The sequence below is a fragment of the Felis catus genome, chromosome E1 (genome assembly GCF_018350175.1).
Source record: "Felis catus isolate Fca126 chromosome E1, F.catus_Fca126_mat1.0, whole genome shotgun sequence".
Taxonomy (NCBI): domain Eukaryota; kingdom Metazoa; phylum Chordata; class Mammalia; order Carnivora; family Felidae; genus Felis; species Felis catus.
Genome location: NC_058381.1, coordinates 27366665 through 27392088, shown reverse-complemented (window position 1 = coordinate 27392088; position 25424 = coordinate 27366665). Strand labels below are relative to the sequence as shown.

Below are 25424 nucleotides of genomic sequence, written 5' to 3'. Positions count from 1 at the left end.
GATAGAATTAATGATTCCCAATCTAAAAAACAACGGACATTCAAGATTAACTATATCATGCATAGGGCTTAAAGCAATTCTTCATTTCAAATTGCTGAACAAAATTCTCAAAGTTAAAAAAAAAAAAAACAACAACCCACTACTTTGGACGAGGATGTAGACGTGTGGAACAAATGAAGTGCAGAATTAGGGAATTTAGACTGGAAATAACACCAAGGAGTGAGCACTTGGAGACAGGCTAGATATAGCTATGTATCACACATGTGGCTGGAGCCTTGGCTGCTAGAAATAATTGCCCTGAATAATTTCTGGGAGTTTATGCCATCACTGGTTCTGCTTGGTTCCACTTGCCCCCAGGTCTTGGCTGCTTGGCTTACTTCCTTGCCAAACACACATTAAGAGATGATAGCAGAGTCAAGGGCTTTATAGCCATGGGAATGGGGTGGGGCAAATTGCTGGCAGTGAGGACTAGGGGCCTCCACAGCAGTTTCAGGAACCTGGTCCACCTGACTGGACCCATGCAGTCTCTGGCTTTCTCAGGGGCTTTTTGTAGAAACCAGTTAGCAGAACTCAGAAACGCACGGGAGAGGAATTTTTGCCCTTATTCCCTACCTTCCAACAGATTGTTCTAAGATCCACACAGCCTCTCCAGAGATATCTCATATGACCGAGCAACCAGGTGTGTCTCTCCAGGAAGCTGTGGCCCTTTCCTCCTTATTCTTCCTTCTCTGAAATTACACTCATCTCCCCTCTCCACACACCTCCAGTACGCAATAAAAATTAGTTCTCTAAACTTTGTCTTAGGTTTTGTTTTCTAGAAAACCCAGGCTAACACATAGAGAAGAAGAGTTTTCACAATTCAGTTTCAGAAAAATTGCATAAAACATAGACATACTTTTGAGTTCAAACTCTTCTCTTGTGTGCCTTACTGCAAAAAAAGTATGTTTCTACTTCAAACAAGTTAAAATATTATTATCTAGCAAAAGTCAAGTAACCATAAAGTGAAAAATTGGTAGACTTTCAAGTGAAGACTAAAAGACATGGAGAGGAGATATTGCAGTCAGAAAGACCTATCTAAAATTCATTCATTCATGCATTCATTCATTCAACAAAGAATGTGAAGCACTAACCTAGGTGCTGGAGACACAACAGTGAACAAGACAAACGGACTCTCCCTGAGGAGCTTAAATACTACTGGAGGAGACAAATGATAAACAAATAAGAAATATTTAACAGGCCTGCCTGGGTGGCTCAGTCAGTTAAGAGTCTATATCTTTATTTCTGCTCGGGTCATGATCCCAGGGTTGTGGGATGGAGCCCTGCATTGGGCTCTGTGGAGCCTGCTTAAGATTCTCTCTCTCTCTCTCTCTCCCTCTCAAAAAAAAGAAAGAAAGAAAGAAAGAAAGAAAGAAAGAAAGATTTAACATAATGCCAGATGGCAATAAATGATGAAGAAAAACAAAGGAGGGGATATATAGAGATTGATAAAATGCTTTTTTAGGTAACATGGTCAGTAAAGGCCTTTCTGTGTCCCTGTGAAGGAAACCTAAGCAGAGACGTGAAGTCAGAGAGGTATTCAAGTAAAAGTCTAAGGACTAGCACCCTACAATGCACACACATAAGTTGTTTGTCAGATTAGCTTTGAACTGAGAATAAATAAATAGAGCAAGGGAAGAAGAAAAATTTTTGCATTTCTTTTTCATCTCAAAACCATCTAAGCCTGAACCTCTCCTAAATTCCCCTTGGTGGCTGGTTGCATTTTTAAAATTAATCAACTTAGGGGCACCTGGGTGATGACGTCCACTCAGGTCATGATCTTACTATTTGTGGGTTCAAGGCCTGTGTCAGGTTCTGTGCTGACAGCTCAGATTCTGTGTCTTCCTCTCCCTCTGGCCCTCTCCAGCTCTCTCTCTCTCTCTCTCTCTCTCAAAAAATACACATTAAAACATTTTAAAATTAATCAACTTAGCAGAAACTGAAGGTATTTCTTCCTTCTTCAGTGCAAGGTTATTTCTATCTTATATTAGCTCCGCACTTTGCCTGGTATTATTGCCATTTATTCATGCATCTCATATCCATGTGATATGGTATGTGCTTTGAAAGCAAAGTCTATATATGCTCAGCATTACATTCCCTGAAATATCTGGCACAGTGTCTGTCAGAGTAAGCAAAGTATTACTTGATGAATTAACATTTTTATTTTTATAGTTAATTTTTTTAATGCTTATTGATTTGTGAGAGAGAGGGAGAGAGCGAGAGCAAGGGAGAGAGAGAGAGAGAGCGAGCGAGCATGAGTGGGGAAGGAGCAGACAGAAAGAGGGAGAAAAAGAAGTCTAAGTAGGCTCCATATTGTCAGTGTGGACCCCGATGCAGGGCTTGAACTCGTGACTGTGAGATCATGACCTGAGCTGAAGTTGGACACTCAGCTGACTGAACCACCCAGGCATCCCATACTATAGTTAATTTTTGGACAAAATCATCTAACTCCTCAGAATTCCTAAATTACAAATAAGTGTTTAGCTTAGCTTCTTTGAAACTATATTTATGCATGCACTGATTTTTTTAAAAACTAAAATATCTGGTTTTGGATAAGTTTACCTAAACTTTCTGAGCCTTAGTATAGTATAAAAATATACTATACTTAGTATAGTATAGATATAACAATTCTTATTTGGCAGTACTTGTTTGTGCAATAATTTAAAAAATGACTAAAATTAAAATGACATAGTATAGGGCCAGACATATAGTAGTATTTAGTAAATTATTGGTCATTCAATCAAGAAATTAGGAATTTTCTTTTTTTTTTTAATTTTTTTTTCAATGTTTATTTATTTTGGGGACAGAGAGAGACAGAGCATGAACGGGGGAGGGGCAGAGAGAGAGGGAGACACAGAATCGGAAACAGGCTCCAGGCTCCGAGCCATCAGCCCAGAGCCTGACACGGGGCTCGAACTCACAGACCGTGAGATCGTGACCTGGCTGAAGTCGGACGCTTAACCGACTGCGCCACCCAGGCGCCCCAAGAAATTAGGAATTTTCAAGATTGATCTAAAACCAGGTTATTTGATCATGTAAAGAATGTGCTAGTTATTTGTTAACAGCATGTGTCATTAGTTATTTCTTAAAAATTTTTTTTAGTTTATTTATTTATTTGGAGAGAGAGAGTGAACACATGTGCAAATATAACAAGGGGAGGGGCAGAGAGAGAGGGAGACAATGAATCCCAAGCAGGCTCCATGCTTTCAGCGTGGAGCCTGACCCAGGGCTTGAACTCGCGAACTGTGAGATCATGACCTAAGCCAAACTCCAGAGTTGAATGCTTAACTGAGTCACCCAGGCACCCCATTAGTTATTTCCTATCAAGAAACTGTGATATTATCACAAGATTCTTTTTTTAATCAGCATTACTGAGATAATTTACATGCAACAAAATTAATCAACTATCATTGTGCAATCTTTGATGAATGCATATGGTTGTGTAATCACCACCACAATCAATGTGTAGAATATTAACATCACTGTAAAAATTCCCTTACACTCCCTTTGCAGATAATTCCATCCTTCCACCCCAGACCTAGCGAACACTGATTTGTTTTCTGCACAAGATATTTTTTATTTATTAAGCAAATATTTATGAAGGTCTTCTATTTGGAAGTCCTTGCATTAGATACTTCATAGAATGCAAAGATAAGTAAGACAGTTTGTGTCCTTAAATAGCTTAAAATCTAGCCTAGTTTTATATAATTTTGAGATTATTTGTCTACAAATAATATGGGACTAAATTTCAAAGTGAATTATGCCTACTAACAAGGAATAAAAAGAAAAAGCATTGCAAACTATTCCCTAACTTTTAGAACACCAAACAAAATGATGTAACATCATGAATGCTACTAATTACGATTTCTTTAAAATGGCACAAATTTATGATTGCATGATGTTCCAGATAAATATCAAAAAGTGAACTACTTCAAAAAAATTTTTTTTTACATTTATTTATTTTTGAGAGACAGAGCACAAGTGGGGTAGGGGCAGAGAGAGAATGAGACACAGAATCCAAAGCAGGCTCCAGGGTCTGAGCCGTCCGCACAGAGCCCTATGCGGGGCTCAAACTCAGAAACTGTGAGATCATGACCTGAGTTGAAGTCGGACGCTTAACCGACTGAGCCACCCAGGCGCCCCTAAAAAAAAGTGAACTACTTTTAAAATTAAGTAACATACATACAAGAAAAAAAAGTACAGAAATCTTAAGTGCACAGTTTGATCTTTCCAGGTTATTTAATGTCAACTTAGACCAGCTTTGTTGCCAATATAGTAAAAAAACAACATCCTAAAACCTTTTGGTTTAGATAGAATAATTATATCATTGGAGGAAAGAAAGAAATAAGAGAATGATGTTCTGAAAAGGCTCACATAGAATTGCGGGATAAGTAGTGAGAGAAAGAATGGCACTTTAAAATTCATGAGGAAATGCCATTTAAGTTTCATGAATAACAAAGAGATTATTATGCGGGATCAGGTTTTTCTTTCATCATTACAGAAAGACACAAAATCATTATCGTGATCTGCAATGTGTTTTCCCTCTGTTATTAGATGCTGGGACAAGCCTATTAAATGTTTTGTGTTACCCAGGGGAATGGCCACAGTGGTGAATAATGGCGGTCTCAGTGCACATGGCTTTCTATGGTTCTGATCATAGTAACTGCATTTAGAGGAAAGGAACAAATTAAAAAGGGCAGAATGGCTGGGTGGGCATTTTCTTGTGGTTACAAAGAACTGAATCTATTCTTAACCTTACCGCCTCTTGCTTCATGCTTTACTCCTGCCAATTCCAGAATAGACAAAGCTGGTATTTGCATTTGGAGCCTCCTTGGTCAATACAATGGGGACTGCAGTTCATTTCAGAAGGAGTAATACATGCGAATTGAGAAAGGGTAACAACATCAGGAGAAAAAACAACCTGGAAAAATACCCCTATAAACATTCATATAGTGGGGTCAAAAATTTTATCCACATTATGATTCCAATATGCAAAGAATATATTCCTCTTTATTTTCTTCGATGAACATAATTTTCCTTGTAAGCTTCCACAGTGGGAGGAAAAAAACCCTAAACTTTAAGCTTGTCAATTCAAGGCAACAACCTTTTTCAGTTTCAGTAGTCACTGTTGAATAATACATTTTCTTCTGGGTAGGTGCAAAAATCTTCCACATTGATTCCTCCTTACCCTTGTTTCTCTTCAAAATAGTGTCTGGCTGTATTGAAGGATTTGTGATCTCATAGTGTCAAGGAGAGAAGAGGCCTGTGGGGTCTCAGGATGCAAATTTGGCCTTGTGGCAGAATGGCATCTCTGTGGACTGGTAGCCATTGAGGGCCCCTTTGGGATGTGACAGGTCTTACTTGCCCTTCAGGCAGTGTGCTGGTATAATCGCTGGGTCTATGATTTAGGCCAACCTCTCTAAATACTGCAGCCTCCTAGTTTCTATGAGACTCTTCTCTATTTCTGTCCTTTCTTACCAGGATGCCCTGTAGGCCACACAGGAGCCAGGACCACTGCTTAAGGCCAATCCATCCACACGCTCCTCTTTGTCACTGCTGAACAATCACTGAATTGGATGTTGTACCAAGTCAAATGGAAGCAGAGCAAGCCACTTTCCAACTTCAGCTTTCTCCTCATGCTAACTTACCTCCCTTCTCTAGAAAGTTGCCCTGGGGAAGGATCCTTAAGTCACAGGGACCTCTTTCCCCTTCCAAGGTCGCCCTTCACCCTCTACTTCTTCTTTCCTTCTGAATAGGCTTTCTCCATATCCTCTACTTCACTAGGAGGTGGGCACTGTATGGCTCCATCTTGATGGCAGACAGGGCATCCTGTCTTCCCCTGCAAGACAACTGGGAACAGGGGTTTAAAAAATAGTGTCCTAGCTTCTTTTTGAGGGAGCAATAAATGTTCTTTTTGTCATGGTGCTCAAAAATTATGACCATCAAGTTAACTGACTTGAAGTCATTATTATTTTTTAAATAACTTTTTAAAGTTTATTTACTTTGAGAACATCAGAAAGCACAAGCAGGGGAGAGGCAAAGAGAGAGAGAGAGAGAGAGAGAGAGAGAGAGAGAGAATTGCAAGCAGGCTCCACGCAGTCAGTGCGCAGAGCCTGATGTGGGACTCAAACTCACAAACCATGAGATCATGACCTTAGGTGAAGTCAGACACTTAACCTGGTAAGTGAGCCACCCAGGCACCCCGCTAACTAACTTGAATTTAAATAAAATCTTGGAAGAAAAAAAATAAAATAAAAATGGAAAAAAATTATGACCATCAGGGAGAGAAAAAAATAAATTTGTGATTTCATATTTTAGGCTGCTCCTTATTTAAGGCCTTATATGAAGACAAAATTTCAAAATGAGTTTCAAAAAAAAATTGTGTCTGAAGCTTGAGATGGGTTACAGTGAGGAAAATTACATTCCAATTATAACTTGGAGGACTTCGATCCCATTTCTTTTTTATTTGGCCTTGTCCTTTCTTCTCTGTCTTCTCCAGCATTGAGAATTCTCCCAATGACAAAAGACACACATTACCTTGAACATACAGAGAGTCAGAAAAAATAAAACATGGAAGCAACAAAGCTCCCATAAGAGGTATGTACCTTTTATAAGGCTTGTTTTCTTTCCTTCCTTTAAAAAATACCAAGCGTTGGTAAAGAGAGTGTTTTGGATGCATCATATGGACAGGAATACAGTCTTGGATCTCAAGGGTCTTCTATCTTCAACTTTTCTGCAAGCCGCTAGAGGGTCATAGAGATAACTAGGAAGACCTGTGGTATAATACAGTGGCTTTCCACTGTTTTGGGATTCTCTAATGTAGAGTCAATATTTCAGATACACGGAAAAGTATAGAAAATAACATGATGCTAACTGTCTATGTATCTGACAACAAATCTTAACAGGTTGCCATATTTGTTTCATACTCTTTCAAAAGAAATACAAATTACAAATGTATTTGAAACAACCTTCCCTCATTCCCTTCCTACTTACTATAGGTACCCAGAAGTTAGTATGTGTTAGTATGTATCCCATGTTTCTATAATTTTACTATGTAGGTATGGTCCATGCTATTACTTTTTTGTGTTTAAATTTTTATTTAAACGATATCATGCTATAAGTACACTTTTCCAACTTTACTAATATAGTACAATTTATTTCTATTATTTTATTTTGTGTTTTCCATTTACCATGGTTTTTCTTTTTTTTCTTTTTAATGTTTTAATGTTTGTTTAATGTTTTTCTTTTTTCTTTTTAATGTTTTAATGTTTTTATTTATTTCTGAGAGAGAGAGAGAGACAGAGACAGAGCAAGTTGGGGAGGGTAGAGAGAGAGAGAGGCAGACAAAGAATCCAAAGCAAGCTCCAGGCTCTGAGCTGTCAGCAAAACCCCTGATGTGGGGTTTGAACTCACATGCCGTAAGATCATGACCTGAGTCAAAGTCCAACGCTTAACCGACTGAGCCACCAGGTGCCCCACCATAGTTTTTCTTTACTTAGTTTTCTATACTTTCCTGACTTCTACTGAGTTATTGAATTGTTTTTCTATCATCTTTACTGCCTTGGATGTTATATTAATATATATTAATATTTTTAAAATATTAACCTTTATTTATTATGGGATTAAAAAGAGTTTCTCTGGTAAACAGTTGCAGCTTCAAGTTTATTTACATAAAGCTTTATGTGATATAGAAAAAGTATCAGAAAACAAAACTTGCTATTTTTTTTTTCTTTTTCTTTCTTTTTTTTTTTAATGCTTATAACATTATTTTTGAGAGAGAGAGAGAGAGAGAGAGAGAGAGGCAGAGAGAGGGAGACACAGAATCTGAAGCAGGCTCCAGGCTTCAAGTTGTCAGCATGGAGCCTGACGTGCGACTTGACCTCATGAACCGTGAGATCATGACCTAAGCCAATGAACTGTGAAATCATGACCTGAGCCAAAGTCGGATGCTCAACAGACTGAGCCACCCAGGTGCCCCAAAACTTGCTATTTTCGTATAGGCCTATACAATTTTAAAATTGGTCTTTTCAGGGAGCCTGGTTGACTCAGTTGGTTAAGCATCCAACTCTTGATTTCTGCTCAGGCCATGATCTCACCGTTAGTAAGTTCGAGCCCCACGTGGGACTGTGTGCTGACAGCACAGAGCCTGCTTGGGATTCTCTCTCTCTCTCTGCCCCTTCCCTGCTCATGCACATGCATGCCCTCTCTCCCACCTTCAGAATAAATAAATTAGCTTAAAAAATAAATAAAATAAAGTTGGTCTTTTCTTCATTGTAATTAGCCATTAAACATTTAAACATTATGGGACACCTGGGTGGCTCAGTTTGTTAAGTGTCTGACTTCGGCTCAGGTCATGATCTCACAGCTCACAGCTCATGAGTTTGAGACCCACATCGGGCTTTGTGCTGACAGCTCAGGGCCTGGAGCCTGCTTCAGATTCTGTGTCTTTCTCTCTCTGACCCTCCCATGTTCACACTCTGTCTCTGTTTCTCTTTCAAAAATAAGTAGACATTAAAAAATATATATAACATTGGGGTGCCTGGGTGGCTCAGTTGGTTGACCTTCCAACTTCGGCTCAGGTCGTGATCTCACGGTTCATCAGTTTGAGCCCCGCATCAGGCCCTGTGCTTACAGCCCAGTGCCTGGAGCCTGCTTCAGATTCTGTGTCTCCCTCTCTCTCTGCTCCTCCCAGGCTCACACTCTGTCTCTCTCTCAAAAATAATTAAAGATTAAAAAAAAAAAAACACATATAACATAAATAAATAAATAAACGTAATTAGACTTTAAACTTTTTTTTTTTCTTTCTGAATTTTCCTTTGTTGAGAAGTTCATGGTTGTCAAGTATATTTTCTTCATAGTGGTAAAATTAAGAATTTGCTTCTCTTTTAGATTTATGAAAATATACACTTTCTTTTTATGCAATGTTTACTCTTAAATTTATAGCATGCACACTCAACTAGGTCGAAGATATTGTCAGCCTTTTTTGAACAATACACGATATTAGAAGATTCACCCTCCCATTATTTATGTTACTTAATATTTTGGTTTCACCCTTTAAAAAATCCTTTTATATTTGAAGTATTTATCATTACTGCTTTTTATTTATTTTTTATTTTTTTAATTAAAAAAAATTTTTTTTAACGTTTATTTATTTTTGAGACAGAGAGAGAGCATGAACGGGGGAGGGTCAGAGAGAGGGAGACACAGAATCTGAAACAGGCTCCAGGCTCTGAGCTGTCAGCACAGAGCCTGACGCGGGGCTCGAACTCACAGACCACGAGATCATGACCTGAGCCGAAGTCGGCCGCTTAACCGACTGAGCCACCCAGGCACCCCTCATTACTGCTTTTTAATACTCAACATTAAATTAGATTTACCAGTATTTTTACTATTTTATCTGTTCACAGTTAGTGCTTGCTGAAAATCCTGTTTCCTGTATCCAATTTCTTTCAACTTAAAGAAAATACTTGAGTATATTTTAAGCAACAATTGATTATTGGTAAACGATTTTAGCATTTGTCCTAAAAAATCTTGATTTCAGTCTCACTTTCTTCTTTGTTTTAAGTTTATTTATTTATTTTTGTGTGAGAGAGAGCGTGAGCAGGGGAAGGGCAGAGAGAGGGAGAGGAGAGAATACCAAGCAGACTCTGCACCATTAGTGTAGAGTCCAGTGTGGGGCTCAAACCCATGAACCACGGGATTGTGACCTGAGCTGAAACCAAGAGTCAGACACTTAACCGACTGAGCCACCCAGGCACCCCATGATTTCAGTCACACTCTTGCATGACAGTTTGAGTATAGACTTCTTGATTGTTTTCCATTAACAGTGTGGTCATGCCTATTATTCTATTGTCTTTTCTCCTCAATTTTTGTTGATGAGAAATCTGCTGATAATGTATTATTGTTCCTTTGCAGGAATTTTTTTTTTATCTTGTTGCTTTTAAGATTTTCTTTCTATTGTTGCTGTGTTGCACTTTGTTTAGGTGTACATGATTTTCATTTTTCCCTTAATAGGGCTCAGAGATTCTCTGCTCAAATATTGCTTTTTTCCTACTCTGTCTATTCTATCACTCTGGAACGTTTGAACATATAGGTGGCCTTTTCATTACCTTCTCCATATCTGTTAATTTCCTTTTCGTATTTTCCATCTTTTAATGGTTAAGTGCTACATTCTAGGTGATTTCCTTAGCTTTGTCTTCTACTTGATTACCTTCTCTTGATTTATTTAAATGCCATTGAGTTTTTATTTTTATTTTTTTTAAGTTTATTTATTTATTTTGAGACAGAGAGCACGCACACACACATGCATGAGTGAGCTGGGGTCAGGGCAGAGAGAGAGGGAGAAAGAGGATCCCAAGCAGACTCCATGTTGTCAGCAAGAGCCCAATGTAGGCTCCATCTCAGGAATGAGATCTTGATCATGAGATCATGACCTGAGCTGAAATCAAGATTTGGATGCTCAACTGACTGAGACACCAGGTCCCCCTCCACTGAATTTTTAATTTCAATGAATTTTTATTTTTGACTGTTTTATTATTTTTCGAATCTACCTGTTTATTATTTATTTATTTATTTATTTATTTATTTAAATGTTTATTTATTTTTAAGAGAGAGAGAGAGAGAGGCAGAGTGTGAGCAGGGGAGGGGCAGAGAGAGAGAGGGAGACACAGAATCCAAAGCAAGCTCCAGGCTCTGAGCTGCCAGCACAGAGCCTGACACGGGGCTCGAACCCACAGACTACAAGATCATGACCTGAGCCGAAGTCAGACGCTTAACCAACTGAGCCACCCAGGGACACCTGCGTGTTTATTTTTATAATGTTCTTTTGTTTAATTATGGTTTCTATTCTTTTGTTTTTTTAATATTTTAAAACACTTATTTTGTAGTCTCTTCAAGACTTTCCTATTATTTCTAGTTCTTGGGGTACAGTTTTCCTATTTGCTTGTTTTCCTGATCTCTCTCATGATGGTTTATTTCTTCATCTGACGTGTAATTTTTTTGTCGTTGTGAGCTCATCTTTAGTTGCATAAGGCAAGGATAAGGAGACACAGCTAATTTAATGTAAAAATTATGCCTGAGTGTAAAGTCTTGGAATTATCAACTGAATGTCAGCATTTTAGTAATCCTTAGGTTACTAAATTAGATTTGTTTCCTTTGCCTAGATTATGTTTCCTTGGTGTGTGTCTATTTACCTTGTCATGATATTTGTAAACACAGTGGCATTGGATAAAGGCTGGTAGTATTTTTTAACAACTGGGTTTAATTTTGCTTAGTCAAATTTTGTGTATTAGATGGAAAAGCACTGAAAATGCAATTGTAGATAAAAGCCTACTTTATAGCAAATATCCATATTTAATAAGTAGAAATAAAGTTACGTGACATACACAGTTGGCCTGGAGATTTGGAAAACTACCATGGGCTTTTCTCTGCTTCTGTCTAGTTGTATGGCTGTGGCAACTCATTGAAGATCTTTAAGTCTCAATTTTCTCATCTCTAAAAAAGGGGGTTGGCAGTTTTAAATTCCACAATTCTAGAGAGTGTAGAGATACATAGTGTCATTTGAAAATACATTGAAATCCTAACACTGCCAAATGAAATAAAATGAGAGGTAGAAGAACCAAGACACAAATTGCTCTTTTAAAAATAGGATGTAATATTTGGAAAATAAAGCTAAAAAAAAACCTAAAAACAAAAGTTGAGAAAACTCTCAAACAAGATTATCACAGATTTTAACTGTATAATTTAAAAATGCAAGTCCCTTTGCTAAATTTTTCTATGAAGTGATGGTGCTTGAACAACTGCACAACTGTGTGAAAAAATAGAACCTTGACCCATACCCAAAAGTCAACTCAAAATGGGTTAAACCCTAAATGTCAAACTCAAAACTATCAAAACTCTAGAAGGAAACACATGAGAAAATCTTTGTGACCTTTGATTAGGCAAAGATTTCTTAGATACCACCAAAAGCACAATCAAAAGAGAAAATATTGATAGACTGGACTTAATCAAAATCAAGAACTTCTCTTTGGATGACATAATTAAGAAATTAAAAGACAAGCCATAGATTAGGCCAAAATATTTGCAAAGTATATATCTGATACAGGACTTGAATCCAGAATCTATAGGTAACTCTCAAAACTTAATAATGAGAAAATAAGCAACCCTTCCCTCTCTCACACAAGTTGAGAAAAGATTTGAATCCAAGATATATGGACTATAACTAAATATGTAAAAAGATGTTCAACATCATTGCCATAGGGATATGTAGATTAAAACCATAAAGGACATACCACTACTCGTTATTTGAATGGGTAAAACAAAACAAAACAAAAATACTGTTAATACCAAGTCCTAGCAAGGATGAAGACAACTGGAATTCTCTAGATGGCTGGTAGAAGTGCAAAATGCTCCAGTCTCCTTGGAAAAACAGTTTTGCAGTCCTTATAAACATACATTTATCATTTGACCAGAAATTCCACTTCTGGGTATATACCCAAGAGAAATGAAAATGGTCATTAAAAAAAAAAAACAAAAAACCTGTATGTCAATGTTTATAGTGACTTTATGCATGATCACCAAAAAGTGGAAACCATATAAATATCCCTCAACTAAAGAACTAAAAAACAAATTATGGTATATTTATACAATGGAATATGACTCAATAACCCAAAGAATTGAGTTACTGATATGCAGTATAACTATACTCAACTCTAGATGAAACTCAAGGTAATTATGCTGAATGAAAGACCTATATGATTCCATTCATATGACATTTTGGAAGAGGCAAAATACAGAGATAGAAAACAAATCAGTGGTTGCCAGGGCCTAGAGGTGAAGAAAGGGGTTGATCACAAAAGAGCTCAAGGGAATTTGTTAAAATAATGAAGTGTTTTATAACTTTATTATAGCAGTGGTTACAAACCATATGCACTTGTCAAAATTCATAAAACTCACAACTATACGCTAAAAAAAAAAAAGATGAGTTTTGTCATTTGGAAATTATCCTTCAACAAACATGACTACTCTCAAAAGACTTATAAACAATGCTTATCACAGATTTTAATGGTAATACTTAAAAGTATAAGCTCCTTTGAGGGGTACCCTACTGGTTCAGTTGGAGGAGTGTGTGACTTGATCTCAGGGTCATGAGTTTGAACTTTGGGTGAGAGATTACTTTAAATAAATAAATTAACTTAAATAACAAATATAGTCTCCTTTTTTTCCAATGAAAAAATTGTATCATAACAGGGAATCAATAAGGAACATAAAATTAAAATATCAAAATTAAAAATATCTGTAATATAAAATGTATATGCTTTAAAATAAGTATACTAGGGGTGGCTGGCTACCTTAGTCAGAGGAGCATACAACTCTTGATCTCGAGGTTATGAGTTCGAGCCCCACGCTGGGTGTAGAGAGTACTTAAAAATAAAATCTAAAAAAATAATAATAATAAAGTAATAGTAAATATATACAGTATTTAAAAGATTGTAATTTTTTATCTTTTTCAAAATTTTTTGATTTTATGAAATGAAAAAAATTGTTTTTCAAAGAAATACTACCGTTTCATTTTTCTTTCAAATAATATTGATGATGAAATTTCTCGAATAAACCCAGCTTGCCACCTTCAGGCAAGTGAAAGATTTACAGAGACCATGACCAGAGATAGAACATTAAATTTTGTAGATTTCTCAATAATCCATAATCAATCATATTTTGATCACTCTATTATTACTGCCTTTGTGAAATTTTCTCTATACAGGACATTTCCCTGACGTTTACTGGAATATTCCCAACTTTCAAAGCTCAGTTCAAATGCCACTAACTCCAAGAAGGCTTCCCTGATCACTCTAGCTAGTTTTTCCTCTAAATATTTTATCTCCTTAAATACATGTAATGTCATTGAAGATAGTGACCATGTCTTACACATATTTTTATGCCTTTGTATGGCTATTAAAAAGGGTACATATAAGGTTCTCTGCTCCTCCCTGTTCAACAGACAGCCGCATCTTCTGGTGCAGTGCCAGCTGAATCCCAAGACACCATGATGAAGGTCAGAGTCAACGAATTTGGCCATATTGGGCACCTGGTCACCAGGGCTGCTTTTAACTCTGGCAAAGTGGACATTGTCGCCATCGATGACCCCTTCATTGACCTCAACTACATGGTCTACATGTTCCAATATGATTCCACCCAAGGCAAATTCCATGGCACAGTCAAGGCTGAGAACGGGAAACTTGTCATCAATGGAAAGCCCATCACCATCTTCCAGAAGTGAGATCTCGCCAACATCAAATGGGGTGATGCTGGTGCTGAGTATGTTGTGTGGAGTACATTGGGGTATTCAACACCATGGAGAAGGCTCACTTGAAGGGTGGGGCCAAGAGGGTCATCCTCTCTGTCCCTTCTGTCCCTTGTTAGTGATGTGCATGAACAATGAGAAGTATGACAACTCCCTCAAGGTTGTCAGCAATGCCTCCTGCACCACCAACTGCCTGGACCCTCTGGCCAAGGTCATCCATGACAACTTCAGCATCATGGAGGGACTCATGACCACAGTCCATGCCATCACTGCCACTCAGAAGATCGTGGACGGCCCCTCTGGGAAGCTGTGGCATGATGGCTTACAGGCTGCTCAGAACATCATCCCTGCTTCTACTGGCACTGCCAAGGCCATGGGCAAGGTCATCCCTGAGCTGAATGGGAAGCTTACTGGCATGGCCTTCTGTATCCCCACCCCCAATGTGTCTGCCGTGGATCTGACTTGCCACCTGGAGAAAGCTGCCAAATACGGTGACATCAAGAAGGTGGTGAAGCGGGCACCAGAGGGCCCCCTCAAGGACATCCTGGGCTACACCGAGGACCAAGTTGTCTCCTGCGACTTTAACAGTGACACCCACTCTTCCACCTTCTATGCTGGGGCTGGTATTGCTCTCAATGATCACTTTGTCAAGCTCATTTCCTAGAATGACAATGAATTTGGCTACAGCAACCAGTTGGTGGACCTTACGGTCCACATGGCCTCCAAGAGTAAGAGCCCCCTGGACCACCAGCCCCAGCAAGAGGAAGAAGAGAGAGGCTCTCAGCTGCTGGGGAGTCCTTGCCCCAACTTATCCCCCAACACACCTGAGAATCTTCTGACCTCCAGTTTCCATCCCAGACCCTCTGAAGAAGGGGAGGGGCTTGGGGAGCCCTACCTTAATCATGTACCATCAATAAAGTATACTGTATCCTGCCAAACAAAACAAAAAAAAAGTGTACATATGAGAGTTGTGTATTCTAATATTTATTGAATGAATACATGAATGAATGGATGAATGAATGAATGAATGAATGAATGAATAGGAAGTCAGAGTCATCACTGAGCCTTCATTTGAAAGAGGGTCTATTTTACTAATAGAATAATGGAATTCTACACATTTATTCAAGATTATATGCATATGTATAAAGCATCAATTTTCATTGACAATGATTAGAAGTGTCTCAATCTTTATTAATCTTTTGATTAAATTATAACATTCATGAGTGAATTAATGACTGCATGGTGAGGATCTTTATGATACTAACTCACATCTTAATATCTGGACAACAGAAACATAAGATTAAAAAGAGAAGAAAGTGTGATGGTTTCTTTTACCTTTGAACTGAAAGATGGGTACTTCGCTAAGTTCTAGGATATGTCCATCTATTTTTCTTCCAAATCTCCAAGTTGCTAATATCTTACAGACATGTTAACAGAATACATAACAGTGGCATGGTGGTGCCTGGGTGGCTTATTAGGTTAAGTGTCTGATTTTGGCTCAGGTATTGATCTCATGGTGGGTTCAAGACCCGCATTGGGCTTTGCGCTGACAGCTCAGACCTTGCTGACAGCTCAGACCCCGGATGGAGCCTGCTTCGGATTCTGTGTCTCCCTCTCTCTGCCCCTCCCCTGCTTGCACTCTGTCTCTCTCTCTCTCAAAAATAAATTTAAAAACATTAAAAAAAAAAACCCACTCCCCCCCCAACACACACACAAAGAAACTGATATGGTGTCGATCACATCACTCATAGAAAAATTCCCAACTGTTTCTATCTAGTTCTACCTGGTTTAGGAGTGAGGTTCTTCTTCATGCTTCCACTCCCTCCAGAATGTACAAGCTCCCCTCCCTCTCTTTCAGGGCTACATATCCAAGACTGCTAAATGACAAACGTCATAGGTTTTGGTTTTTTAAAGGAGGAGGGGTCCACATGGGAGGATGGTTCATCTTCTTGAATTCCTTCTATTAGAACTTTCAAGCCTATTTCTCTTGCCCACTTTGAGGGCTCTATGCCTTCTAGTGCTCCTTATTTTTCATTACATTCTTCCTTCTTTCTTCCCTATTTCTAGGCCCAGTCCTATCAGTCCTGAGAGAGAAAATAACCAGTTCTTCATGTACAGGAGGCTCTAGTCTTGGCCCTCAGGTCAGCAATGTCCTTGAATCTTTGTTTCTACTCGGGTGAGGGCTGAAAAGGAAGAAAGGGCCTTGGTTTACAAGTAAGATAAAAATAGAGAAGGAAAATACAGAGAAACAATCAGATTCATATCTTGGCATACAAATCTGCTACAAATGCAGATTTATAACACTTACCCTTACTAAAAGTTTGTTCTCTCTCTTCCAATCCTGCATCTTTTCTCAAAATGTGAACTTGCATTTTCTCCTTCATCAGTACCTCTCTTCATCAGTTTCAGCTCTCGAAACACACTTTCTAACAGTACCCCGATGATTTCATTGACCACATCTTTTTAAAATCATCATATATACACTGTAGCAGTGGCATCTTTTTCTGGCTATCCTTTTCTTTCCCTTTCATTTACCTTGGTTGATTCTAACCAAACATCTCCAAACACATTATGTATGTTTTCAATTGACTCTCGAATTCTCTTTTCACCCACTTACAATCTGGCTTCTCTCTGCCTCTCTTTACTAAGACAACCATTGTTTTGGTCAAATTTATGAATTAAAAAAAATCCATTTATTTGACACCATTGCTCACTATCTTTCCCTGACTTCCTGTTTTGATTAACTTTCTTTTTTTTTTTTAATTTTTTTTAATGTTTATTTATTTTTGAGACAGAGAGAGACAGAGCATGAACGGGGGAGGGGCAGAGAGAAAGAGACACAGAACTGGAAGCAGGCTCCAGGCTCTGAGCCATCAGCCCAGAGCCTGACGCGGGGCTCGAACTCACGGACTGTGAGATCGTGACCTGAGCTGACCTGAGCTGAAGTCAGTCGCCTGAGCCACCCAGGCGCCCCTTGATTAACTTTCTACATCTCACCACTTGTCTGGCGTTTGTAAATTTTTGGGTTTTTTTGCATTAATTTCTTTGATAATTTTTCTTTCTGCTCCAGTTCGTTCGTTCTCTTTCTTTCTTTCTTTCTTTCTTTCTTTCTTTCTTTCTTTCTTTCTTTCTTTCTTTCTTTCTTTCTTTTAACGTTCATTATTGAGAGACAGAGAGACACAGAGCATGAGCAGGGGAGGGGCAGAGGTGGGGAGACACAGAATATGAATTAGGCTCCAGGCTCCGAGCTGTCAGCACAGAGCCCGAACTCACAGACTGCGAGATCATGACCTGAGCCGGTCTGTCGCTCAACCAACTGAGCCACCCAGGCACCCCTCCAGTTATTTCTTTTACATTGTAACATTGATTCTATATTCTCCTATCTTTCCTGGAGATGATTTTAAAATTCTATTCCATTGTTGTACATCTTTAATATTGAGGTTTCTTCCTGTCTTTTGGATGGTCAGAAACAAATTTCTTGGATTCAAGAATATTTTGAAAGACTGCCTATGAGATAATAGCAGCAGGGTGCAATTTATACTCCTCACATTTCTTTAAATATAACTTATTTCAGGTTTTTCTTGTGACCCAAAGATAACAGGAAATAGATTCAATGTTGTTTGCAATACTAACCTTTCTTCTTAGATTCAACCCATGCATTTTCTATTTTTATTGTCTATTTGTATCTTGTTTGCCATTGAAATTTGTAAACTAACTCAACGGGAAATAATTGTTCTTTTAATTTGGAGTAGCCTGGAGCATATGGCTATTAATGGTAACATGTTTTAAATGTCCTTGATTTTAAAATCAACAACGTTAAACAACATTTGAGTTTTTCACTTTTACTTTTCCTTATTCTCGGTTTGCAGGGGTTTTTCCTGGATACTCTCATTAGGTGATTCTCAATCAAGAATGGAGTCATTCTATAATAGTTAACTTGAAAACATTGAAAGAAAACATATTAGGCACCAAGATTTAGATAATTTAGAGAATTCCATCTCCCATCACTGTATAGTGGTTATTAATGTGGCAAATCTTGGTCCTATTACCTCTTTGTTTTATTGTCTTGAGCAAGTGTGTGAGCCTTGATTCTCTCATGTGAAAATTAGGTATAACAATAATCTACTTCTCTGAGTTTTTGTGGGGAATAAATGAAAAAATTTATATTAAATGCTTGACTATTAAGTGCCCAATAAGTGGTAACTATCATTGGTCTGAAATGATTCTGTTCACTTTCTTATGAAGTGACTTTGATAGTATAGTGCCATATACTAAAATACCATGCCCTGTTATTCACCAATACTTTGACTGTACTACAAATGTATTTTTTGCTTTGTTTTCTGACTTGTAAATATTTTGAATTTCTAAGAGAATCTAGAAGGTTGGGAGATTCCTTTAATGGATGAGAGAAATCTGACATATTCTCCTATTGCTAGGTTTATTCCTGTAGCACCCAGGTTTTAGAGCTATAGAGCTGTTAGCTGGATTTCATTTGGTACCATTCAAAATCCAATAAGCTTGCATTTTAGGAGATGTTAATCAGTCCCACCTAAAAGCAGTTGGTACATTTTTATGAGCACAGAAAAATCTTGGGGTCCAATGACATCTTTTGAAGCCTGATCAGATAGGAGCATAGTGGCCTTTAATTAATGGTGAAGGGACAACTTTGAGTTGTCTTGTTTGGCAGGAAGTGTTGGTTAATTCTAACAGTAAGAATAGTTGAGAAGCCCAGGAAACAATCTTCTTCCAGCATTGATTTTGTTACAATTGATACTACTTACAAAATTGGAAGGTTCTATAATAAGATTCCCCCCCCCACACACACACAAAGTACCTTTTCTGAAAAAGTCGCCCCACCTCTGTTGTGTATTTGTTTATCCTTTCAACTATTGTGGTTTCCAAGAAATCCATATCCATTAAGTGAGCTTAAATCCTCTGAAAATCAATAATTCATTAATCCATCCAGAAAATTAAACAAATATTGATGGCTTATTTTGAATTACTTTGCTGGGCCGAAATGTACTGTGGTTTTCTAAAGTTCCTGCTTTTGTGTCTAGTTGTGAGAAAGAGGAAGAAAATACATTGAAATGCAGGGTCCTATGAAGGAAATGCATAGCGTGTGGGCCGTAGGTTTTGGACACTACAGAACTCGAAGTTCAGCTCTGCAACGCAGTAGTTCTGAAATGAACAGGTGATTACAGACTGAGCAAGGTGAGAATGTGTCCTGGAAACGCTGCACTCTAGAAAGGTTCCAGTTCTGGCAAAGGGTCACATCACAATAGGTGTGTGCAGGCAGAACAGGGTTACACTGACCACAGTAGCTTAGTAAAGGGATATCACCTGGCTCTTCTGCGCACAAGTGGGAGAGGGCCCTTCTGGACCTTGGGGCGGCATCAAGGCCCGAGGCGAAGCACACACCCGAAGATGGAGGGAAACCCTCGGGGGTAGGCTCCCGGTTGGGGGCCCGGCCAGGTCGCTGGTGTGGGGAAGCTTTCCGGCGGCAGGGCGCCACGTCACCTAACAGCTCCCCCTCCCCTCGCTCCAAGTCGCACGCGCGGAAGTAAACACCTCGACGTCATCAGGGCGCGTCTTCGCCTTTCCCCTCCCATCTCCCCAGATCGGTGGACGTGCTCACCTCCGCTCCGGGCCAGGTCTATGTCCCGGTTTCCCGCCGTCGCGGGCAGGGCGCCAAGGCGGCAGGAGGAGGGTGAGCGGTCAATAGACCTTCAGGAAGAGCGGCCTTCGGCTGTTTCCATCGCTGATAGAGGTGCGGTCCGCGGGACGCTGCGGAGGCCAGCGGGAGTTTCGGCATGGGGGCTTTTGGGGGGATAAAAGTACGCCTTTGGCGAGCAGAGAAAAGTGGAGAGGAGGCTGCAGCGTTCTTCTCGCCGTCCAAGCCGGAGGCGAACTTTGCCTCCAGTGAGCACTTTGGTTTTGAGGGGGGCGGTCCCAGATCCAAGTTGGGTGAAAACCCTGCTGGGGGACAAAAAAGTGAACCCCAACGCCTAGACGCGTTCTGCTCTTAAACAGGCTCTTAAAGCCTTTGTTCTCTACCCATCCAGCCCCCCCCCACCCCCCGCCCCGCTCGTCGGGCCGCCAGCCTGCCTTTGGGTATGGTATGAAGGGAGCCAGTTTCCAGGAGCCAGTTTCCATGGTTACCCACCACTTGGCCTTCTGGGATATCAGTCACTCTGAACAGGGACCTAACTTGAACCATGAATCAGAAGCAAACACAGGTGGCTTTTTAAAATTCAGCCGAGAGTTTCCTGCAGTGTTTTAGCTTTTGGTCTATTGTTTAATAAAATTGGGCTTTGTGCTTCTGTATGGGTATGCTCGCATGTACATTGCCTTGTGCTAGGCCTACTTTGTCAAGTACTCTGAGTCGTGCATTAGCAAATGCTCACGTTGTTAGATTTTACTAAAAAGTTGTTCTGGGCTTGTAAACCCTTACATACCAATTTGACAAAGGTGACTTACCTGAGAAGTCATGGATCGATTCATTCCAGCCCCAAAATTCTGTTGTCTTTCTCTATTCAGTTCTGGGAAATTGAGTTAGAGATATCTTTACAGGCCTTTTAATTGCACAATTGTTTTTCTGTTATTACAGAAGAGAAAGGATGCACATCACAGGAGGGAGGAACTACTCCAACTTTTCCTATTCAAAAACAAAGAAAAAAGCTTATTCAAGCTGTGAGGGACAATTCATTCCTTATTGTTACTGGAAATACAGGAAGTGGTAAAACCACTCAACTCCCAAAATATCTATATGAAGCAGGTAATTTTATTCTGGGATAATATTGGGAGTATTTAAAAAATAACCTCTTGGGACACCTGGGTGGCTCAGTTGGTTAAGCCTCTGACTCTTGATTTTGGCTGAAGTCATGATCTCACAGTTGTGGAATCGAGCCCCTAGTCCAGGTCTGCTGAGAGCGTGGAGCCTGCTTGGGATTCTCTCTCTCCCCCTCTCTCTGCCCCTTCCCCTCTCATGTGCGAGTGTGTGCTCTCTCTCTAAATAAATAAATAAACTTAAAAAAAATCCTCTTAAAAGCTAATAGGACTCTGTATTGCACAAATACCCACCATTTGTTTTACAGTCCCGATTCTTCTATTGACACACCCTCCCTACATCTTTCCTGCTTTTTTATGGTGTTATTTCACATTCAGGAGTTAATTCAGATGACATTTTTTCCATTTTTAATTGTCATAATCTCAAATAAAATTATAGGTAGATAATGATTCTCTGCTATAGAATGAGGTTGTCTTGCAGTTAACCACTGGGTATTGAAATAATTTTCAGGAGGAAGGGATATAGTGATATCTGTTGCTGACATTAGTATTTCTTGGTTCCTTCTCCAGAGGGTTGTCAGGTAAATATTTATTCCCTGATTCCATAACACCAAGCCAACTAACAAATTTCCTACCCTTAAAGTGTCTTTAACTTCAATATGGTAAAACTTCCTATCATAAGGTTGGTATAGAGCAAAATTATATTGGATGTTATTCATATAAAAGATGAAAATTTCTTCTCTGATATTAACTTATTCTAATCCATTAAATCTGATGTGCCATTTTTTAAGACATGGAATGTCTTGTTTTTGCATACTATTTTTGCAATAGTATAGTTTTGCATCCTATTAATAAAGAAAAAAGCATCAGTTGTAAGATGCATCTTTCAGAAATACTAAAATGGTAAAAATATGAAAGGTGGTATGTTTAAACTTCTGTGGCAAAAGTAAATCTAGGAATTCTGTGGAATTTATGGGATTCCTAGGGATTAAAAATTTTAGACTTCTTCTTTAGTGTAAATCATTAGACTGAAATTGGAAAAAAGCTAATTAAAATATGTATATTTTGAATATGTATTTTTATTTTTTTATTACTAAAATCTCCATGGTACATTGGGTAAAACGTTATGTTGTTAATTTGCAGGGTTTTCTTTTGGAAACATTTGAACAGTTTGTGTTGATTGGCCAGAAACAATTTAGCTCTAATTGGAAGCAGTTGTTAACAGTTTTGTGTTTTTTTACCTCTGTTTTTGATAGGGTTTTCACAACATGGTATGATTGGGGTGACTCAGCCACGAAAAGTAGCTGCTATATCAGTTGCTCAGAGGGTTGCTGAAGAAATGAAATGCACTTTGGGATCCAAAGTAGGGTACCAAGTTCGTTTTGATGATTGCAGCTCTAAGGTACAAAAGTTTTATTGCTATAAGTCCTGTAAACTTATAGACAGATTGGAGAAAGTTATGAAAGATTTTAACTTCAAATTTTCACTTGTATTTTATTTTATTTATTTTTTAAAGTTTTTATTTTTAAGTAATCTCTACACCCAATATGGGGCTTGCATTATCTTACCACTTTTCCCCTTGGATCTCACAACCCTGAGATCCAAGAATTGCATGCTCTTCTGATTGAGCCAGCCCCTGCATTTATAATTTTAAGAAACAAAGCCTCAGATGAGAATTAATCTTGTTTGTGCACCTGAGCCCAGTCAGTTAAGCATCTGACTCTCGATTTTGGCTCAGGTCGTGATCTCATGGTTTGGGGTTTTGAGCCCCATTTTGGGCTCCGCAGTGATAGCTTAGAGCCTGCTTGGAATTCTCTTTCTCCCTCTCTCTCTCTCTGCCTCTGCCCTGCTCACAGTCTCACGCTCTCTCAAAAATAAGCTTAAAAAAAAAAAAGAATTTTTTTTGCCCATTGTTAATGATTTGTTGCCCATTGTGAATGAATTAGCTTTCCTATTTTCTCTCTTCTCAGTTAGTTTATAAGTGCCATGTTTATTTTTTTAAGGATTCTCTTATTTTTTAGCTGTAAGAATCCTTGATATATAATTTACATTTGCATTCTCTAAAACAATTTTTATAGTATTAAAATATATATAATGTAAAATTTACCATTTTAATAATTTTTAGGTGTACAGTTCATTGGCATGAAATACATTCACAATCTTATGTATCCATCACCACTCTTTATTTTCAGAACTTTTTTATCATCTCAAACAGACACTATATCTACTAAACATTAGCCCCTCCATCCCCCCTCCGTCCAGCTTGTGGTAACTTCTATTCTACTTTCCATCTCTATGAATTTGCCTTTACTAAGTACCAATTATAAGTTGAATCATATAATATTTGGTCCTTTGTGTCTGGATTGTTTCATTTATCATAATATTTTCAAGGTTCATCCATGTTGTATATTTGTATTGCTAAAGTCAATGGAAAATGGACAACTTAGAAAAGTCAGTAAGCAAGTATTTATCGAGTATCTTCTGTATTCATGGTACCAACAAGTTTAAAATTGTTTTATTTTTAGTAGTTAATGGTCACAATTTATATTCCCTCAGGATTTTTTAAATCTTGTATCAGATACAAAACAATCCCTATTCGAATATGGTTCTTAATAGGAATGGCCATCATTTATGGCACACAGTGACTCCCCAAAATACTGTCTTTGCCTTCCTAGTGGGAAGTGGGGAATTTTCTTTCTTTTGTCTTCCCTTGTTTTATGTTTATATTGCTGTTAACTCGTAGCCTTTGGTTCTTATTCTCACCTTGTTTTTAATGCTAGTCGGCTTACATAGTTTTTAAAATAAGAGAGTAGTGAGGGAAGAAGAGAGTGAGAAGAAATTGTGCACCTATTTCGTCTACCTTTTCTCCTGAGTCCTCTAAAACAGTGGCTGAGACGGAGATGGATCACATTTCACTGCTGCTTCCTACAGCTTGCTCATGTGAAGGCATTGCATTATCTTACCACTTTCCCCTGACTACTTTATATCTCCGTATTGGTCACTTTTGTTGCTTTATCCTAGAATATCCACCTTAGTTCCTTATCTCTGTCCCTGTGTAGGTCACATGTTTTATAATTTACCATCCTTGTTGTTAGGCTATTTTATGTACTTTTTTATTTAGTCAGATTAGTTAGAATACCTAATGTCTGTACATTTGGGGGAAATTTTAGTCTGTAAAGTAGGGGTGAATTTCTGTAACACTGTATATGTAAGTTGATATACTCTGCTGTTTGAACATTAGGAAACTGCAATCAAATATATGACTGATGGATGTTTACTGAAACATATTCTGGGAGATCCAAATCTTACCAAGTTCAGCGTCATCATTTTAGATGAAGCCCATGAGAGAACTCTAACTACAGTGAGTATTTTAATATAATGGTTATTTATTAGTTTATTTCTTTGGGGTAACTTTTACCTTGTAGAGAATTGTCTGGTCTTACTTACATTTTAATCTGTTGAAATAGGAGTTCTTTGGTTAGGAAAGCAAAATATTTAAAATAAGTTGGTTTTTAGGTATACTTGTGACTTATTAGAAATTTACTTTTTTTCAGGACATCTTATTTGGCTTATTAAAGAAATTATTTCAGGAGAAGTCTCCTAACAGGAAAGAGCATTTGAAGGTTGTGGTGATGTCAGCAACTATGGAATTAGCCAAGCTCTCTGCATTCTTTGGAAATTGTCCAATATTTGATATACCTGGAAGGCTTTATCCAGTCAGAGAAAAATTCTGCAATTTGATTGGCCCACGAGACAGAGAAAATACTGCATATATCCAAGCGGTAGTACTTGACATCCTTTTTATGTCTTTTTTTTATATTCTGATTCTAGTTGATTAAGTAGTTTAGTAATTCATTTGTTCCCTTTTATTTTAATGGCAGCCCTCATAGTTCCTTGCACTTTTGAGAACCAAATTTAATTTTTCTGTGGAACAAGGGGAAATGATTGGGAGTGGGGTACTCTATTTCCACTATATTATATTATAGCATATTATGCTTGTGTTTCGTGCTTTAGATTGTGAAAGTGACCATGGATATCCATTTGAATGAAATGGCTGGAGACATATTGGTTTTCCTGACTGGTGAGCATTCAGTATCAGGTTTAAAAATTTAACTATTTATGAGAAGCAAATGTGGCACAATAGAGTGTTACTTTTGTTGGGAAATCTGGGCTCATATTTAACTCATATTGCCTTTTTATGGTATATCTGAATAGTTGTAGATGTCACGCCTTATATAAGAAATATAACAGAATTCTATACTGCCATAAAAACTGCCAGTCTCATTAGTAAACATACATA

General features: G+C 38.3%; 1 protein-coding gene, 1 long non-coding RNA gene and 1 pseudogene across 2 annotated transcripts in view; 2 read left to right on the top strand and 1 right to left on the bottom strand.

Annotated features, from left to right (window-relative positions):
* Positions 1-15360, top strand: part of LOC101093904 — a 65156-nt pseudogene extending 49796 nt beyond the window's left edge.
* An 869-nt stretch (positions 15361-16229) lies between these two features.
* LOC109494299 lies at positions 16230-19954 on the bottom strand. Its single transcript, XR_002149037.3, has 2 exons — positions 19679-19954; positions 16230-16521 (listed from the first exon to the last, which is right to left on the bottom strand). It is a non-coding gene; the product is annotated as an uncharacterized LOC109494299 (long non-coding RNA).
* A 17-nt stretch (positions 19955-19971) lies between these two features.
* The window catches only part of DHX40 (DEAH-box helicase 40), a 48261-nt gene continuing 42808 nt past the window's right edge, over positions 19972-25424 (top strand). Inside the window, exons 1-6 of the mRNA XM_011289115.4 lie at positions 19972-20105; positions 20946-21113; positions 22381-22526; positions 24366-24485; positions 24679-24906; positions 25139-25205. Of these exons, the coding sequence (XP_011287417.2) occupies positions 19994-20105; positions 20946-21113; positions 22381-22526; positions 24366-24485; positions 24679-24906; positions 25139-25205 (841 nt within the window). The 5' untranslated portion in view covers positions 19972-19993. The remainder of the gene's footprint in view (positions 20106-20945; positions 21114-22380; positions 22527-24365; positions 24486-24678; positions 24907-25138; positions 25206-25424) is intronic.